Below are 21,586 nucleotides of genomic sequence, written 5' to 3'. Positions count from 1 at the left end.
GCGTAGTTTGATTGGTTTAACGGTCGATCTCATCGAAATGGTAAGCTTCCTTCACCTGCATTTAAGTTAGGTTTAATTGTCACCTCACCCACATTCACATTTTTCTCCACCATTCTCTACTAAACTCTTCACACGCCCTCACATTTTCCATGTCGTGTGTTTTTTATTTAATCTGCTAATGGGTTACGATAATAACAAAATAATATTAATATGCATATATAATAATTGACATTTTTATAAAATAGCTTTCAAACATCAAATATAATAATTTAGCAACGCACAATAAACATTTTAAGTCTTGGTGTAGGTGTTAATATGTTAGGGCTGCCTAAGGCGCGTCTCATGGAGCAGAAGCGGCCCGCGTCTTGTTTCTAATCTGCCACAGTTATGCAAATTTGCCCTTGATACGTTTTAGTAACAACTCAATACTTTATTTTTAGAGTATCCGGAAAAAATGAATTCAACGAATTAATAAATTAAATTTAAACTTATAACCGCACTTTTATTGTTTACCAAAAAAATAATGGACGTATTTACTCTTTTCTGCGGCCCCTCAATCTATACAAAGGCTTGTATTGGCCCGCGATCATATCTGGTCTCGACAGCCCTTTTCATTATTAATAATATTTAAGATAAGTTACAAGACCCTTTGTCAGACTTGATTAGAAATAGTTTTTTAGTTGATTTTTATAGAAAATATATTTTGTTTCATACATCACTCAATAAGGATCTGTTACTCACTATATTCTTAAGTTAAGATAAGACATTCTTAATCCATTTTTTGTACTTTTTCTGATAAACTTATTAATTTATTCAAAAAATTTTTACGTTTTCAATTTAGAGAATTACAAATGTATTTATGGGTTCTTATATTTGAAGGTGGTAAAAATTTAATGTTAACTCAAAAATGTATTAATTGTAAATTTTATGAGATCTTTTATGAGACCCTTTGCAATTTACTTTGATATAGCAATTTAGCTTTAAAATTAAGTATGATATATTTAAAATTAAGTATATATATGCGAAAAAGTGATTTAATCAGAAATGACCCGTTTCTATATATTTCCTAAAGCTTTCAAAGCATTTGTCTGAGCACCATTGGTCAATGATCGTTTCAAATTCTGCGTCCAATTGCGTCCCAACAGCTTTTAAATTATTAAGAACTACTGTCCTCTTCATTGCCGTAGACATCTGCAAAAAAAAAAAGAAATACTGTCAATATATTTATATTCAACTATTTTGTTATTTAATATAAATCTAAAATTATTTTAACATTCTTTATTATAGATAAGTCTAATTAGAAAAGGCATGTTAGAACGATTCAGAGATTTTTTTGCACTTTGAACATCTGGAATCCAAAAGTTATAAGTTTTGAAAACTTACAGCAATCAGAAATAAATTGGCTGTGACATGTTGGAGATATACAAAATTTAACTAACAAATAAATGAATTTATCAAACGCTAAACTGAAGCATAATAAAGATCATACTTAAGCGTTATTAGTAAGTGCAGAGATCGGTAGTACCCACTCCTTGTCGTCGCTAGCTCAAAACTAATAAGTGGTTAAGCATTAATATATGGCCAACTGTCTTAAGGAATTTTGATATAGGAAAACTCAAGAATGAACAACACAGAAATATATTCTCGTGTGAAATAGCTTCTATTGACGCCAATATGGAAAACCCCGAGAACCAAACAACTGATCGAGGGTGGAGTAGCATATAAAATGCTTTGAAAAAGATATGTGCTGAAGTGCTATGATACGCGCACATCGCACTTAGAGACGAGAAATGGACATTCCTGATCCAATATGAAACAAGGAATATCCTTCTTAAATTAACCCACTTTGCAACTAAACATAGTGACTAGAGTCAGTGTCCACTCTGACTGATCACCAAGAAAACTGCAAAACTGTCCTTTCAAAAAACTGTATGTATTTTTTTATATTGGGTTAATTGGTCAATAACGGGAAACTTTTGTTAATAATAATTGCAATTTATTGCATTTTTATTTGAAGCAATAATGTAATACAGTAGAATACAATAGAAGCTCACAAATTAGAACACTTGCTTTTTCGGGTAGTTCTAATTTTAGGACTATTTTTAATTCTATAAAAATGATCAAAATTTTAAAAGTCCACATAAAAACTTTATTTTACAGTTGATGTCTATCCTTATTAAAGATTACTATATAAATGTAAATATTGAGTGTGTTTTTGTTTCAGGTTTAGGCAAATTTTTTAAAATGTTATAGTTCAGAAAAAGACACAATTGGTGTGGGATTGGGAACGTCGTCTTCAACGTTATTTGAAGTATCATTATCGGTATTGAATTCATATTTAGATCTGTCATTAAATTGCATTTTTGAATGCATTTCATTAAAGTGCCCATTTTGGGAGTTCCCCCTATATTTTTACTTACTACAACTTATTTATACAAAACTTAAAAATAAAGGAGACAGAAGAGTTATAATTTTAGAGCCCTTAGTGCATACAATGTATTAAAATTTTTTGGTTCTAATTTCTGAACAATTCGAATTTGTAAGAGTTTTAATTGGTGAGCCTCTACCGTAATAAAAAATAAGGTAATTTAATGTTGAAGAGTGTATATATATAGAACAGAAAATATATACATATAACATATATATGCTTTTGACATAAATATTACAATTTCAAGAAGAGTTTAAGTATATACAAATTTATATATATGCATATATATATATACAGAGTACATAATGTAATAAAATTAAGTTTTTTACATCAAGTGCAGATTTGGAATTAAGCACTTATAATATATACAGCACTTATAATTTCAATGAAATTAATAATGAAGGTGTGATCAAAGTGTGATTTAATAATAAAAATAGTATGCACTACTATATCTCATTGGACTAAAATAAGAAGCCAGTTAACTTTACAAGAAATTAGTATTTAAGCTTGTTACCAAGTAACATATATGCGTATGTGGGACATATGTATTGCCCCACTCTATATAAGCTATTAAAAATGTATGTATTATCATTTTAAGGTGGATACAAATGTTCAATGAGTTTCGTAAGAAAAAACTTAAAATAAAAAAAATATATCTCATAATTATTCTTACCTCTGGTGAGAATGCAGCTATTTTCTTAGCTTGTTCTAAAGCAACTTCATTCAGATCATTTGTGGATGAAAATTTACTAACCAAACCCGATAAAAGAGCCTCAGCAGAATGTAGTTTATCACAATTAAAGAACAATTTCATTCTCTAAATAGACATATACCATATATATTTCAAATAATTAATTATAAAAGTATTTCCATATACTCACAAAGTTTGCCCTGATTTTGGGTAAGTTATTCCAAATGCAATAACCTTCAGGTAACTGTCCGATTTTAGCATATGGAGCTTCATAAGTAGCTTTAGTAGTGCCAATAACGACATCAAAAAGTGACAGTTGTGTCACACCCAAACCAACATTAGAACCACGAACACCGGCAATAATAGGTTTCGGAAATGTGAGTAACGTATATAAATAATCTCTGTAAAAATAATTATTTGAATTAATTCTATTTAATTCTGTAATTTAATTTCTATAACGGGAATCATATATTTAGCACAAAAAAAAAATTAAATTACTTTGTTGCTTTCGCTAAATTATGCGCCACTTGACGGCGTCTTTCTATAACACGATGTGTCAGGGCAGTGAAATCTACTCCATGGCAAAAATTCGGACCGTCTGAAAGTATCAATACACAATTGCACTTTTTATCCACAATTAGCCCTTTTAATATTTCTACCAACTTAGTCATCATCTAAAACAAAAAAAGAGACATTTATGATTGGTGATTGAAGACAATGCGTACGGGATTAGTTTATGGAATACACAATAACTATACCTTTCTCGTAAATGTATGGGGTTGTCTTGCCTTATGGGTACTAAATATAATTTGTGCCACATTGAATGATTTTTTTAATACCAAATCATAAGGTTTCACTTCACTTCTGTTATTTTCACTATATCCTGTTTTAGCGGAACGTTTTACATTCTTTACATCAGTCGAAGGGACATTAGTTTCAGTTTTATCTTTCTTGTCTCCAGGTTTATTTCGAACTTTTGGTGTTGCTGCCGAAACTGGAGACGCCAAAACCGGAGTTGCTGTTGTTGTCGGTGTGACGTCTGGTACATTTGAAGATTTAAAATCGTTCTAAAATATATCAAAATGATTAAATTTAAAAAATACTTTCAAATTGAAAATTACCTTTTCCGAAGCTTTGCTAGGCATTTGAGGATTTTGTTTTGTTTCTAATATCTCTTCAGTGTCAAGAGTTGTACTAATTTCAACAGATTTCTCCTCTACAGGTTCAGGTGTTTTATTCACCGGAACTTGAAGTTTCTCATTTTTTGTGTGGTTGCCCTCTGGCAAATCTGGATCTAGATCACTTGTATAAATTGAAACATTACTACTTTCTTCTAAATTTTCCATTGATTGCTTGTCATTCAGTGTGACGTTTACATTAACTGAACAATTGGTAACATCGTTTATTTGAATGAATTTTTCTTCAGCACTGGTATCCACTTGTGATTCATTTTGCTCTTCTTTATTTTTATCTTGATCCTCTTCGACACCACACTCACCTTTTACTATGCTCTCTACTTCAGAAACCAATATGGGAGAACTAGTTTTAGTTAAGTTTGCATTATTCACGATAATGGTATTCAATTCAGAATTAGTATTAACCGAATTCAAAATTTTACGTTTGTGCGGTTCACGATGTCCCCCTTTTTTCGTTTCTGTCATAATAATATTTTCACGGTCCATAGACTCAGCATTAGAGGTGCTTCCATTCTCTGGCGCTTGTAGGCGGGACATTTTCAAAGTTGTGCTTACACACGTTTTTTGCTTTTCCTAAAATATTTTTTACCAATATATTATATATATTATCTTATTTTAAAACTTAAACGTATATCATTTGCTATCTTTTTAGCACATTTATCATATATTGTTTTTAATATTAAAAAATTGCAATACAGCGTAGTGTGGGGAAGCACGGCACTATTAGCACTGAAATGAAAGTACCATTTTTTAACCAATTCCGTTCAGTATAACATACCCAAATCTAATACTATATCCTTAAGCGCTTACCACATATAAAAAAATTATTTTATGTTTAATAACTTCCGATCTCTCACAATTTTTATTTGCGTTTACTAACTTTTTAAAGCGTCAAGTGCGAGAGTAATAACTATATTTTCATGTCATTGCATGTCATTACATGTCATGTCAATATTGCCACCTAATCGTATTTTATTACGCAGAAATAAAATACTAATTTTGGAAGAAACGAATGATGCGCAGTTATTCTCCTTGTTTTGCTCTAAACACAAGGAAAAAATTAATTATTATTTAATTTGTAATATTGTAATTTTATAATAACAATACACTAAGTCTACGGGGATTCACCTCAATAATTGTAAAACTATAATTATTATTATAATTATGAAACTATAATTATTATGACAATTATAGAACTATAATTATTTATAGACAACACACTATATACGGACTGTAAACTAATTAGGAAATTCGAATATTTCCTAAGACCACTGATGATGAGTACTTGGCAATACTCGAAACCGCTTTGTATGGTCAATCAAATTTCAATAAATTAAATAAAATTTTTGTTCTTGTCTTTTCTTTCTTATTCGAATCCGTCTAACTTTTAAATAGTTTCTTTTCGTCATAAGGACGCGTCACTCTCGGCAAGAAAAATTAAAATTAAAAAAACATTATAAAATTCTTTGAATGTGACTGGGGATTTATGAGGATCGTCAGTATGTGGCAATAATAAATAAAGCATTTTTCCAGTTTACATTTCGTACCATACTTAAATCAAATATACAATGTGTTTGTAATATAAAACATGTGAAAAAAACATAAATTTCAAAACTATGATAACAATCTCTATTGTATATCCACCAGTCATGTATACTGTAGATATACAGATATATTAGTTTTAGCATTTGTTCTACTAAATAACTAGATCTGGCTGTTACTGCAGTTTATTACATATTTCTTTATTACTTCAGATTGAAATTTCAAATCAAATGTTCTATGTGAATTGAAAGTTTTTAAACCAAGGGCAGGTTTGATTAAGAAAGAGACGACCACTTTCCTCCTTTTGGTAAAATTCCTTAGCCATTAGCCAATGTTATTTCAAAATTAGGATGTAAGGACAGTTGTGAAATGCATTTTTACTTTCTCAAGATTTCACATGAAAGTATATTGAGAGAATTATTACTTTTCAGTAAGGTAATGTATCGATATAGATGATAGCTATTTTCGATAATTAATCTCACCAATGTTATCCATGATTCAGTACGTGTCGATGTACGAGTATTAATGGTATGAAGAAATCTATAGAAACAGTTTCAGAACCGGTCAGATCTACGTCCGAGAGTCACTTGTCAAACACATTCATAATAATTGAATCGATTTAAAAACATGAGTTCAAAAACAATTTACTCATTAATAAATAAAAATGTTAGTGCATCCATATGGCTCTTACCATATAGTATGTTTAGACTTGAGTTTATCTGACGATATGATTGTGTTTATACTTAAAGTTTCAGAGGTTAGCGAACAATGAAAAGAAAAACCAAATATAATGTATAGTTTTCAATGTGATTCAGAACTACATTTTCTTATTGTGTAGAGTTACATTTATCAAAGTAAAGATTAGGTTCCTTCGGCAGCTTTTAAGTGGTGCTAAGCGAGACATTGGCATCAGTGCTGCAAATATTTCATTTCCACAATTTCGAAATTTGTTAAACTTTTTCATTTTGTTTATAAACTTTTAACAGATGACTAGAATATTCGTTGAAACTTCCAATCAAGATTCACAATTGTTCTCTTATTAGTTTGGTAATAACATATTGCTTTCTGCAGACGCTAAGACGTTTGACCACTTCACAACTAGGTGCTTAGATAGAGAAAGTAGTGTTGTTGTCTTGAGTACAGATTAGCAACTTTAAGCGAGCAACTTGCTGTTTTTTACCCCACTTAAAAGCTGCCGAACGCAACTAGTAAAAAAATTGTAAAATGTTTGATAATTTTATCATTTCTGTTTCAAAGCTACTGAACCAAATCTGGTTCGGACGAGGAATTATAAATTCACTTATTGTTGTATGTTTGTTTTGGTTTGAAATTTATTTTGGTAAGGAACTTTAGTTTCTTACTTTTTCGCCAAAACTAACACCAATAATTGCCGCATTGAAATTTTTAAAGCAATATTTACTAAATTAATAAATTTAATACTCTCTTATTTTGCACGTCTCTGCATAGAGCTTGTTTACTATAGATTTTGTATGGCTAATGTAACTAAATCCGGCAGGGTTATCGAAATTATCGCAAAAGTAAGATAGTAAGTAAGACAAGTTAAGTAAGACAGCCCAAATATATCTTAAGTCTAATATATCTTTTGACATTGTACAACTTACTCAGCCAGAATAATAGCACTGACTTAAAACTAAACACATATATTGTGGTAATTTCACTGTATAGAGATAATATGCACTTTTTAGATTAAATATCACTTTATTATCGAATGCAATACAACACACAATAATTATTATAAACCAAACTGCGCATCATGCCGCCTTTCTGTCAGCTGTCATTATTCCTCTTATAGTGTTGTACAACGTTCGTTTACTACATTATTATCAGTCATTATCGATGTGTATAAAAATTGACTAATGATTGAAATGGGATTTATTTAGGCGCTCATCCAGCTTTCAATTTGTGTTATTGACGTCATAGCCAATAAGGCAGTTATAGTATGAATATAGAGCGTAACTTCTGAGATATCTTTAACATATGTTGATGCGTTATATGTACAAATTGCCAGTTTTAAAATTCGATATATCAAGAATCAAGTTAATTCGACGGTGCCGACATCATCAGTTAAAGCAAGGTGCACCGGAAATCGTAATCATTCCATTAATTAATGTTTCTACGGTAATATATGTATATAAAAGTGTGTACTTATGTATAGTATACATACTTAACATATGTATATAAAAGTGCGTACTTATATATGGTATACATACTTAAATGCACAAGTAACATAAACCGGACTCAAAAATGCAAAAATTTAAATAAGGAGTATAAATATGAAAGGTATAGTGGAAAAATCATAGGGATTCTTGATTTAATTGAAAATCTTAACTTATATGTATTCTTTTCTTATCAGCTGATTACCAATATCAACATTAAAGTGTTGTATAAATATCCAGTACGTGAAAACTTGAACATCCCTGTCGAAATTTGAAAATGCTGCACAGACTTTACTGGTACATTTTTTTTCAATTAAAATTAGTGTGATGTGTGAAACAGCTGTTTTAATTTGTATTTAAAGTTTTGCGGCACTGGTGTTACCACCAGATTCTACACAATGCTATTCCATAAAAATCTGTGTAAAGAGCGTAATTTGGCACTTTATTTTTGTGTGACTCTCAGTTTGTACTTTACTTGTGTTTTACTGGAGTTTTACCACTAGTAGTTCGTGGAACAGACATATAAAATAATACTTACATTTATAACTATTAAAAAATAATTAAATTAGGTTATTAGTAAATTATAATACATTAATGATATCGATAATAAATTATGTGGAGTAATATATTATTTTGCTTTATAATATATATCTTAACATTTCTCATCTTTGCTTTGTTAAAATTAAATGCTTTAAAGGAAATGATTATTTTCATATTGGATTGAATTTCCTGGGTCGAAGACAAATACTGTCTTTCAAATTTTTTTTGCAATTAAAATCGTGTTTTATTTTCTTTCAAGGTTTTCGTGTGCTTCGGATCTTTATTATAGTTTTTTTTAATATTAATTTTATTCGAAAAGAAAGTCACTTTTACTCTGAAATGTCTAAATGTTAAATTAGATATTATCCAACAAATGCATGAAAAGCAAATACAAATACATTGAAATATAGATGGCAGTTTGCCTCCTGCCTGTCTTTTACTCCGTATATGGCGCTGTGGTGGTTCACGTTTTTTCTCAAATAATTGTCCATAAAAAAAAACTGCTTTTAAAAAATTTTCGACGTAAAGACTCAAAAATTTTAAGCAAAATTTGAAAATCGGTTTATTTTCGAAGCAACTATGTTGACATACAGTTTTAGACTTGCATTATAGGGTGCTTCAGTTTTGCTAAATTATAAATCAAAGCACATAAATGAACTTTGGTATGGAGAGCACTAAGGGTCACTAATCATTAACTTTCATTTATTCAATCCGCTTTCAATCTGTTTTATTTTACTTTATAAATTAAAACCTCTAAAACATATTCTCGACAAAGAGTGTTTCAAAATTAATAGGGCTTTTGTATAACAAATATTAATACTTGCCATCTATTAGCAATTAATGCGTTGATTAGATATATCCTTTAATTTTTCAATAAGAGGTTAACTAATATTAAAATAAAATTTTATCTTTGCTCTTTCTTAGAGGCTAATTTGTACCAAATATCACATGTCGAACAAGTCATATGAAACATTGACACGAGTACACGAGTGAAGGACTCACCGTGCCGACTCACATGTTTATCAATAGATGGCCTCACTACTAGCATATTTTTAGGTTACAAACTATCTTGTCCCGAACGTATTTTTATTTGGACTGGTATGCACTTATCCAACAAATTTAACCTGACCTAAGAATGTATGCCATATTTTTAAATAAATATAAATATATGCATTATATAAATTTTTTTATTTTTATTTTAGTTTTTGACCACTGATGGCGACATTTAATAAATGCTTGACTATAAATATATTTTGTTTTTTTAACACTTATTTCGTTAATAACACGCCTTGGTTTTTAATTTAATTTTTCACACATTAATTTTATGTCATTGCAACTATATTTCAACTGCAGTTGCATATTGCTGGACTCGGTGTGTATGAAATAATTAATTCACATTTTTCCATAGAGCCAATGTTTCCCTCATTCAACATATATTTTTCTCCACATATTTTTTTTTTTTTTATTAAATAATATAATTAATATGTAACAGTTGGAAATGCTTAAATTTTTCCAATTAAAACAATAAAACAACAGAAAGAAATTCAGATTTTTTAAAATTTATTACTTCTGCCAATTTTGTTAGTTCAGTACGAAACCTCAATATAATTCATATTTATATATGAAAATGCCAATTAAATTCACTTGAATTACAATATGGAAGAACATATTTTGGGATACAATTCCACAATGTTGCAACTTAAACGAAAATCTCCTGCTTTTACAAACTTACCATTTGTGTTAAGTGATTTGTTTGTAATATTAAAATGTGATTTTATTATTTTTTTAAATTTGTATATCAACAATTCAATGAATTCACATAAGAGTTGACAATTATGACACTCATCTAGGTACTAGTCACATGAGTGCTAAACTTCTCAGAAAAGTACAACCAACTGTAGGACAGGGTTACATCATAGAATTGTGCTGGAGTTCGATCTCACGTAAACCTCATATATATACGTCTCTATGAATTTAAAGGTCGAATTCTACACGGCGGACAACTATCACTCGCATTTAAAGTTCCCACATACTGTCACCAATATTGTTTATTCTAGTGGTGGACGACTGCGCCAGTAGCGCCAGTCATTGAAGTCACACAGCTTGAAGATCTAAAATATGCAGATGATGTATGCCTCCTCGGCCAGTAAAAGCGGGACTAGAAAATTAAAGTGTGTTAACTTAAATTTAAATTTGAACCAAAGGAACATCGAATATGTTAACACCTTTAATTACCTTAGCAGCATGATCGCTAGTAAGGGTGGTACTGATGAGCATATCCTGACGCGCATAAACTAAGCTAAGGCATATTACGTTTTACCTAAAAATCTTGATGTATTTTCGTAAAAATGAAGCTTCACATCTATAATTCCAACATCAAATCAGTACACTTTTATGGATATAAGTCATGGAAACATACTATTGTCATCAACATATGCCCATAAACTTTTTCCAACAAATGCTTGCATCAGATTCTCAACATCTGGTGACTTAATCGTATAGGCAATGCTGGTCTTTGGAGTGTCACTAACCAAATGCTAACCTCTTAAGAAGTATGCATGCGCAAATATCTTTGAATCGGTCATACCCTGCGCAGTGTCTTCGAAAACATTGCTTGTCAAGCACTCAGATGAAACCACCAAGAAAGTGACCGTCATGTTGGGGTGCTTGGTAGAATATGGGATAACATAGTCGATGCAGAATTGCAAGCAAATTATTCTTGGAATGACATTACCTGAAGACCCTATGCTACACTGAGGGAAGAGAATACTATAAGAAAATATACGTCTCTGTTTCACAAGGGCTATATTGATTGAAAGCATTGTTGATATGCCGATTTAACAATGGATTTTAGTAAATTTCAATTTTCTGTAAAATTTTTTTCAGCACCCTACCAATAGATTATCACACTACAAAATAAGATTGAATTCATATTTAGAATAGAATTTAAGATTCTTGCTCACTTAAAGTTTTGGCACAACAACATATTTGACTACTTAAAGATAAACTAAACTAATTAAACTATTAAACTAATTTTGTAATAAATTCCTTTAAGTGTTGTTTTAATTTAGAGAAAATTAAATAAATTTAATTTTAATTTTTAATTAAAAGATTTATTTACATTGATATAGCGAACATTCTATGGATGTTAGCTCTTCGTTAAAGTGGGCTGAAATATACATGTAATATAATACAAGCATGCATAATAGAATATATATATATATATATATATATATATATATATATATATATATATATATATGTCTGTATCTTATGAAAATGAAATAAAAGCATGAACGAAATCATTGAACAAAACAATGACAACCAAATCAATTCAATGCAATATCGTCCATGCCGACAAAACTTGAGAGTGCAAATTCATTCATTTGCTGTGAAATTACTAGAAATACTAGAATTACTAAAAATACTAGAAATACTTAATAAATTAAAAAAAAAACAATAAAAACTGAAAGCAATAAATTATAAAATATTAACAAAAGAGTTAGGAATAATATTGCTATTGAAAACTGAAATATGTAGTGCAAATAATGTAAGTCCAAATAATATTTCAAATGAAAAATAGATTTAAGTTTGACCTGAATTCTCTGACAAATAGAAAAATAGCAGCTCATGAAGGGCCCAAGCAAGTTTCATTAAAAATAAGAATAATAAAGATAAGTATATTCAGTTGCAAAAAACACTAAACACTCTGTTGGTACTAAATAGGATAAAATACGAAATTCTTTTTAACAACAGACCTAGAACCAAACCTTCAGTGTCATAGGAATAGAGTATTTCTCAGGTAAGGCATGTCTGTTGTAAGAGGCAAAGAAAATCTAATAGACAGTACCTGATACTATTTGTAGTATAATTGGTAGCAAGTGAAATTTACTTAAGGTGCTCGACCGAAAATGTAAGTCTGGTACCAGATGGATCAGAGTCGTAGTTTTGGCTATCCTAAACAATGGGAGGTAGTCTATTTAATGGGAATATCGTGGTGGCAATAGTTAAAACCCAAAGTAATATGGGTGTACTGATTGATATTATTATCAATCAAACAAACCTCGCTTGTTCTCGAGAATAATATTATATTAAAGTGTTCAGTGGCAACTAGTGGATATCTTAGGAGTTATAATGGTGACGTTTATCGTTGCATTATACTGATATGTATGTTACGAGTACCGTGGTCTTAAATCGATGATTTTCCCTTAACAAATTTTTAAAATAAATAAAAAAATAAAAAATAAAAGAATGTTAAACAAAAAAATTATTGTGGAACTTCCAATTGCTTCAATAATTATTGAGTAAAAGTGATTTAGCAAAAAAAAAAACACGAATCCTTTATTTCTTCTTTATTAAAGACTGTATCACTTAGCAAAAAAGTATATCTTGAATGAGATTATTTTTAGGTCTGCTTTTTTTTATTTCTCCATACATCAAAGACTAATCAAGCTATATCCAGTGACGATTGCTCTAAGGTACGGAGGTATACGGCGCATACCTTAACATAATTTGCAAAATGTCAAATAAAATATAAGAATTTATTAAATATCTTTACATCAAGAATTAATATTATTTATTATATATACATGTATATATTTTTAAAGATTAAAGTCTTAGCGAAATTAATAGAATTGCCTATGAAAGCTCAATAAATTTTCTTCTCTTAGCTTCTGTAGTTGTTAGGTGTGCTCAGAAGTTTGCAGCTCACATCACTTCACATTTCTATTGCATTTCGTCACTCCCAGTAGCAGTAGCATTCACGAATTTCTTTCTCTAGATGTGCGCATTAGTTTGCCGCACATTTATATGTTGCAAGTGAGTTTGACTTTGTTTAATCACTGCATAAACATGTCTAGTTTTGAGTACAGACTCTTTCTTCAAAAAAAATTGGTTTGATGTTTTGAGAAGTATGTAAAAAGTTCTGTTTATTCAATATTGTTATAATATTAAACTTATATATTTTTTAATAAATTTTTAAATGTTGTCTTGTATTATTGGTAATATATTATTATTGTACTATTGTGTATTGTATTGTATTATTGTAATATATTGGTGTCTAATATAATATAGTTATTGTTAATAACACATTTTATCTGTTTGAATTTATTATTTTTGATTTAAGCTGTATCTGTTAAAACAAAGCTGTTGAAAAGGTGTACACTCTTTCAAGACGTCGTCACTGCTCGAGTCGGGCCTAATTTGTTAAAGAGTTCACAGCATGTAATAATTTTTCTTATTTTTAATATAAAATTTTTTAATTAAATGAGGAATTAAAACGTTATAAAAACTTTTAATTTATTTTCGTTCAATGTGAACTAAATTTAATAAATTTCACAAATTTTAATTATTTTTTTTGCCTAAATCCCATTGAAATTTTTTTTTTTTTGATTCAAAGAATAGTGAATAAAATTGTTTGTATGTCTATCAACCATTATTCCCAATGGAGCAATGGAGCAATGGAGCAATGATTCTATTCTTGAATTAATCAACTAATCGAATAGAAAGGAATATTATCCTAATTGTTCGACTTGTTACTTGTAAATTGGTCGCTTTTTAAAGTTCTTATTAAATTACTATCAAACTTATAGAACCGCAAATAAGATCGTTAGCCTAAAAAATTAAGCATTAAAAGCAGCTGCTACCAAACTACAAATAAAAAAAAAACAGAAAATCGGTGGCCAAAGGAAGAGTGATAAAAATTTCCGCATTACATGTATTCACAAGATTTCAAGGATAAAGTTTTCGCATAAGCAGCACTGAAAGGACTCTAAGTAATAGTGAGGAAATATCGGACGATGGCAAAAGTGTGCGTCGTATATTTCAACTTTTCCCTTAAAACATTTGAAATGAAAACTAAGAAATTAAGTGTGAATGTTATGATAGTTTGGCAAAGAGTTTTACGCAAAGTTAGCCCGGAAAATGATATTTTTCCGCCCGGATTTCTAATAAAGATGGCAAATGAGATAACATAACGAAAAAAAAACATAATAATAATAATAAAATAAAACAAAAATTTAGATGTAAAATGCTTGTGAGTTGTGGCGTTGAAAGGAATATATTGAAGTTGGCCAGCATTTACAGAATCTGGTGGGCAAGTAAATTGTGGTGTTATAAAATAATTTTCAATGAATACGAATGAAAATGAGTCGAAATGAATTTTCTTTTAGTAACTTAATTTCTTTTAGTTTTCCTTTAGTTTCTTCATATAACCGGTAATACAATATAGCTGTATAACAGTTACTTATATGCAATCCGTATTTATTCAACGGCACGGCAGCCGTAGTGTCTAGCAATCGAGCTGAGCAGGAATGCTAAAGTTTGGAATATAACTACTTCCATCCAGCAAAAGTTAAATTAATTTTTTATTGTGCATAAAAATTGTTTTACTCATGAAATATACTGTTTCAGATAAATGAATCGTATACATTCGTATTTAAACACCAGCCAGTAAAGTTATTATGTGAAATACTTTAAATGTAAGAAAACACAAAAAATCATTCAAATTTAAACCGAAATATTTATGCCGAAATGCAAATTGAATTAATGCAGCAATTGAATGATTTTTCTTAAGTGATTTTTTAATTATAAACATAGGTTTCGAATGGGGCTTACAGGGTACTGCAATGCAGCACTGTAAGATATCAAATTTTATGAAACTTTAGTTATAAAAATATTCTTATTCTTTAGTATCGTGTTGAAATATGGTACTACAAAAAATGCTTAGGAAAATAATCAACATTAATAATCATCTACTTATGATTTATAGCAAGTTCTAACACTTGTTGCAAACGTTATACGACTGAAACCAAAATTACATAGACGGATAATTCATCCAATCTATTCATTCAACACTGAGTGATGAAATTTTTTTTAACAGAACACTAATACCATGTTTCTACTGCTTACTTAGTAAATTACTTAAGTAACTTAAACATTTTGTCGTTTCCATTAATATAAGTTACTTATTGCATATAAAAGAGTTTTTATGTATCAGAAAGTTCTTTAAAAGTACTAGAAGAGCTCATGTCTGTTTAAATAAATTTCACTTAATAATTTATTACACAAAAATTAAATATATAATTGATATGTTAAATCATTCATTTATATATAAATAAATATAAATGTTAATATAGCTTTGCAAAGACAATCACGCAAAGTTAGCCCGGAAAATACAACAGTTAGGCTGTAAACAAACGCACTGAGGATGTATATATATATATATATCATACACCCATTATATACTCAAACAATTAAAATAAAGCTTACATTAAATACTTACTTGCTCAGTGCGTTTGTTACATTTTTCATATAAAACATATGACAAATATATTTAAAATTTTTCTAATATCCCTTGTGGGAAATTTATTTTTAAGTGTTGTATTAGACATTTTTCGTTTTAAATGAGCTGATTTATTGGTAATGAACTCATGTATATGAAAATTATTTATATGGTAAATCATCCTGTTTAAAATGTATCGGTAAGAGCGAACTTACTGAAATAGTTTTATATGATTATTATCATAAAGTTATATATCGTATAGCGAATATATTATATTAGGTTAGGTCATACCGGCGATGCCTTGAGGATTCACTTAGGCCTATTGGCCCACCTAGAACCTTTGCTGAGACTCAAAAAGCTGCTAAGTGACAGGTCATGTGATTGATCAAGATCCTCAAGAAAAGGCGCTCGTAAAGTATTTAATCACCGCCGTGCATGAGCTGGGCAAAGACATAGTAGACAATCTTCCTCAAAGCTGCAACCGCTATAATCGAAAGGAAAATTTAGCATGGTTCCCTAGTTTGCTGTGAGTAAACCTACCAAAAGACTGATATCTCTACTGAGCATCTCAATGAGAATTTTGTATTTTCTTTCACCGGAAAGTGATCAAATTGCATACTTAAGATGCCTGCATATCGTTAAGTTTTCCCATCTTTTGTTAAAAATTTCAGCACAGAAAGAACTCAATAAGAATTTGCAGGATATTTACAATATGCCTAGATTACTTAAGTGTTTCGAGTGAGGTTTTGAAGCACTCTTTTTGGCTAGTTTGTCTACTCTGTAATTGCTGACAATGTGTCTATGACGGGAATACAGATTAGAGAAATATTAAGCTGTTTTGACATTTCGTTTAAGGATGTGCATTTCGAATATATAATATATGCGCTGAAATTAATTGCTCTTAAAAAAGCACCCTGTACGTAAATATTTTATACCGACAATATTTTATCGAGTACTTTTAATCTTATTTTAGTATCTATCAATTTAAATTGATATCTGAATTTTGTCTACAGTTTGTTTACAGAAGATACTCGTATCATTTTAAATGTTCAAATACATACTGTATGTGTATATATCTTATACGAGTATATTAAATTCTTTATGTTATTATAACAAAAAATACAAAAATTATTTTAGTTGATTTAATGTTCTTTTTTTCAAACAAAATAAAAACCTAATTTGCCTTTACATTTTCTAAAGCTATCGTCCATCAAACAACAACAATTCCTTTTTGTCGGATACCTTAAAGTATCTTTAAGGTACATTTTTAACAAAATTGTTGCGCTCAAAAGATAAAATACAAGAGAGACAAAAAAATTTTTTTTATTTATATACTTTAAACAATAAAAAGAAAAGGAAATTATTAATAAGTGTTAAAAGCTTTTTTAAATAAATTTCTGTTAGTTCTACTTGTTTTAAAAGCATTCGACAAATGGAAAATGCATGTTGGAAAGAGATTTTGTCCTCTTCACTGTTAGTTCTATTAGTCCATGTAGATACGAATATGTGTATGCAAGTGTTTATTTTTATTTTGAAATTTCATCTGTTCATTTATGCACCAGATATCAAATACCAGATACTACTGTCTATACCTATGTGTGCGTAGGTAAGTTTGCGAATGAGTTTGTCTCAATGATGTCCAATGCAAGGCAACGTTTTGTTTGTTGTCAAAGAAACTAAAAAAAGCAACGAACGATTTCCCGTTTTCATTTACAGATATTTTTGATATTTGTAAATATATATAAATGCAAATAAATATTTTAAAGTAGTTCTTTGCTTTCATATTTTCCAATTGATATTATCAACTCCATTTATAGAAAGGTAAACACAAATAGTGTTTCCAAACAGTGACAGTTTTACGGAAAATATGAGTATCTAGTCATTTGTGTAGATGAAATAATATATACATACATATTTGTTCCATAAAAAAATTAAAATATATTCAGTACTTCTCTTGGTGCAAGAAAAATCATCACAATTAGTGGAATATGACAATTTATAACTAATTTAATGTTTTACAGTGCAATGAACTCCTTAAATTTGATATTTTAAATACTATAGATGCTGAGCTTAATAATTTCAATACTTATGGGTTCATTTTAATAAGGAATCCACATAACTTTTCTAACTCGTAATACTTCTTACGACTAATTTGATTTCCCAAATTCTGTAATTTCTTTCTATGGAATGCGTCTTCATAATGTTTTCGATGGTCCCTGTTTTCTACTTCCTTGAGGGTGCCAATCTAGCTCATGTTCAAGTAGACATTCATTCACTTTATTTGATATTAGGTAAAGATAGACTGGGCGTTAGGCGTTTTTACTCTTAAATTGTTGAGATCAAACTCATAATTTCTAAAATAGATTAACACCTTATAGGGGAATGTTTTACAACAAGCTTGTTACCCACTAAAGACGCTGATATTGATTATGATGTTGATGTTGATGATAATTATGATGTTGATGTTGATGTTGATGATGATTATGATGTTGATGTTGATGATGATGATGTTTGTAAGTGATAAATTAAAATTTTTTTTACTGTTAGTTAGCATTTTATCTTTTGTGCACACATAAGTGATATAAACACAATTAATTTATAATTTAGAGCGTAACAAAAATAATGTTAATATAAATGTGACTAAACTAGAGAATCAGATGGGATATATTATTTACTGATTATTTAATTAAGTTGCAAGCAAATGGTATTAAGGACTTTATTTGTTTTTAAAATTCGCTCAAAGCAACATATATGCAGTGTTACTATACCATATCAAAACAGCACAAATTTACAAAGAGCTTCTTTGGTGGATGAAGTGAGAAAATTATATGAAATTTCAGTTTTTTTTTAGTATCCTAGGAACAATATCATAAACCTTCAATTTATCAAAAATAATTACAACTGTGCCTCAATGTTTTATTCCAAAACTGAATATGTTATTAACTTATGCAGGAATACATCAATTACTTTCACAAAAAATTCTATAGCAACAACAATACAGACGACAAAGGAGAACATGCCAAACCCCTTCATTAAAGTTATAAAGGGCTTGTTTTAATAAAATGTCGATTTTTCTGAGAATATAACATATACTGATGGCAGTAAAGAAAATGGACTGATCCTGAACACATCAAGGTTGATGTTTTCCTTAACCTTCGAAGAAACGATATTTAAATCTACACTGAACTTCTTACAGGACACTGAAGACTTGATTACCACATGAAAATTATAGGTGCGATAGAAAGTGATTCCTGTCGACTCTGTCATGGAGAGAAGAAAACATCAAAATGTATCCAATGCAACTGTTCAGCGGTGGTAAGACGGGATCTTAGTCCCAAATCAAATAGGTAAAGTTAAGTCCACAGCAATTACTAGATTTATTAATTGTCTAGAATTGTTTAATAATAATAATAATTATAGTAAACATCAATAGATGTAGTATCGTTTTTGAGTCTACTTTAATCTAAACGTGATCACTTTTTGTATTAACAAAGATATTAAGTGAAAGTTGTGACTCATAAGATCTTAGTATAGCACTGTGTAAAGATTTTTTAATAAATATTTTACCTACATTATTAATTTATAAAGTTTTCAAATTTAGTTACGAATCATTTTGAACTAAAATATCACCTGTATTAAACTCAATTATCTGTTAATCCGGAATATAGATCATGCCTCGAAGATGAGGAGACAACTGTGCACATACTCTTTGTGATTGTTCAGCTTTAAGAGCGCACAAAAGAAATTTCTGTGACCAGCACAGATTAAGAGTTCTTCTTTAGACTTATTTGTGGGCTTTGGTTACAAATTAACCAAAGTGAAATTGACATAATAGGACTCTTTTGCCCATAAGACCGGCAGTTAGACGAATTCACGCCACTAGTTACTAGGATACACTAATACCAATAAATCGATCATACGCTTCGCAAATCCAATACTAATATCGTCAAATAGAACAGTCATGGTTGTCGACGCGCAGTTGCACCATTGAAGATCTAAAGTGGAACAGTTTATGGAGAGTTAGCGGATGCAAGTTATGTATGCAATGATATACATACACAATAGACTAAGATTCAGAGGATTGGTGGAGGTCCTATGCTCCACTCAAAGTTCAGCTTATCTGTTTTATTTTGTTTCAAATTTTTTTCAAATTTCAAATTCAAATTTAGCTCTCCAGAACATTTTCTTTCATTTTCACTAAAAGCTTCGAATTCTTTTTTCAATGCCTGCACTGTGGAGCGATAATCGCGATAATCAAATAATATTAAGCATTTAACCTGTTGTTTGCATTATTCTTCTTATGCGTTTAAACGGAAGGATATTTTTATGAGAATGTACATAATCTCATAACATGTCCCAGTGTCATGCTGACAATTTTCAAACAATTTTATTTGAACACATTAGAGGCGAAAGCTCCAAACTTCAACAGCTTAAAACAAGTGGAATTTTATGAAAATGCACATTTTGAAGTGAACGAAAATGCAAATATTAGCGCAAAATGGATATAACGAAATAAGAGCAACAATGAAAAACAGAATAGGAATAAAAAAGCCAAAAAAATCAAGGATATGCACATAATGTGATATTCACAATATGTGGCATGCCATGGCAAGGCATGGCGAGGCATGGCGAGGCATGGTCCATGATATGCCACACTTTAAGAAGCTTAAACTTAACAGCTCCACCGAATGAGCGACTATCATAAAACAGTGTAGGAGTCCGTGCAGGAGTCGGTGGAGGAGTCGGTGCAGATACATAAAGTAAAAAATGCGCATTATTGCTCGCACTTTGGTATAGAAGATATGAGGAGCTACCTACGTACGACAAACGTTAAACGCCTTTGCCATCCTAATAATTTTCGTTGCTATTATTGTTGTTGTTATATTTGTTGCTGTTGTTGTTGCTGGCTGCAATTCACTGTAAAGATAAATCTGAACAACTTTTTAAAACTTGACAAAAGTCGACAACAAAATCCATAGGATAATACACTCTCTACTGCAAGTGCATCCTTTGCACCATCTAACATAATAGCATAAAGATGCCTTGCGTTTATATAACAAATATTCGTTTATACTATATATACATATATATATATGGTCTATGCTCGTACCAGCATCGAGAAGAACCTTAAGTAATAAAACTCTGTGTATGATGCGTAGATACTGAGTGGAATAGATAGATAAATGTGTGTCACATGCAATGTTAAGTTCATATTACTGTGAAGCAACAAAACAAACAATTTATTTCTGAAAGCTTTTTATTTCTATATATTAAATGGCAATTAAATATCTGTGGACATTTGGTTCATGTTGAAACATTTCATGTTCGTATATCATAAACTGCTGCCTCAATTATTTAATTTGGCAAGGTTACAGGAAACAACTGGTGCACGAAGGAAACAAACAAAATTTTATATCAGACATGAGCTTAGGTGAATTATATTATTATCCTTTTAAATAGTAAGCACTCTTTATCTTAAAGGGAGCAACACTATTTGTCTACCTGTTATCCTTGCAAAATTGTGTACACATAACCTCCATTTTAGATGAATTACACAAAGTTCATAATGAATTTCAACTAAATAATTGTAATACGAGAAATATATCTTTTATTAATAAAATTAAAAGATTTTAAAAATATAAAAATTTTAAAATGTGAAATAAGGAAAGTGACATGCCAAGTACATCATAAGAGCTATAATATAAGGGCAGTTTGATAAGTCAGTGACTT

The 21,586-nt window shown here is 29.8% G+C and overlaps 1 protein-coding gene across 1 annotated transcript; it reads right to left on the bottom strand.

The window, feature by feature from the left end:
• Positions 1-894: 894 nt before the first annotated feature.
• Positions 895-7,593, bottom strand: LOC119687092 (testis-specific chromodomain protein Y 1-like). Its single transcript, XM_038101269.1, has 7 exons — positions 7,480-7,593; positions 4,241-4,888; positions 3,878-4,186; positions 3,618-3,793; positions 3,310-3,520; positions 3,102-3,245; positions 895-1,191 (listed from the first exon to the last, which is right to left on the bottom strand). Exons 2-7 carry the CDS (start codon positions 4,850-4,852, stop codon positions 1,039-1,041), a joined length of 1,605 nt encoding a protein of 534 aa, XP_037957197.1. The 5' UTR covers positions 4,853-4,888; positions 7,480-7,593; the 3' UTR covers positions 895-1,038.
• Positions 7,594-21,586: the final 13,993 nt, after the last annotated feature.

Source organism: Teleopsis dalmanni, chromosome X (genome assembly GCF_002237135.1).
Source record: "Teleopsis dalmanni isolate 2A chromosome X, ASM223713v2, whole genome shotgun sequence".
Taxonomy (NCBI): domain Eukaryota; kingdom Metazoa; phylum Arthropoda; class Insecta; order Diptera; family Diopsidae; genus Teleopsis; species Teleopsis dalmanni.
This window is presented reverse-complemented; position numbering and strand designations above follow the sequence as displayed.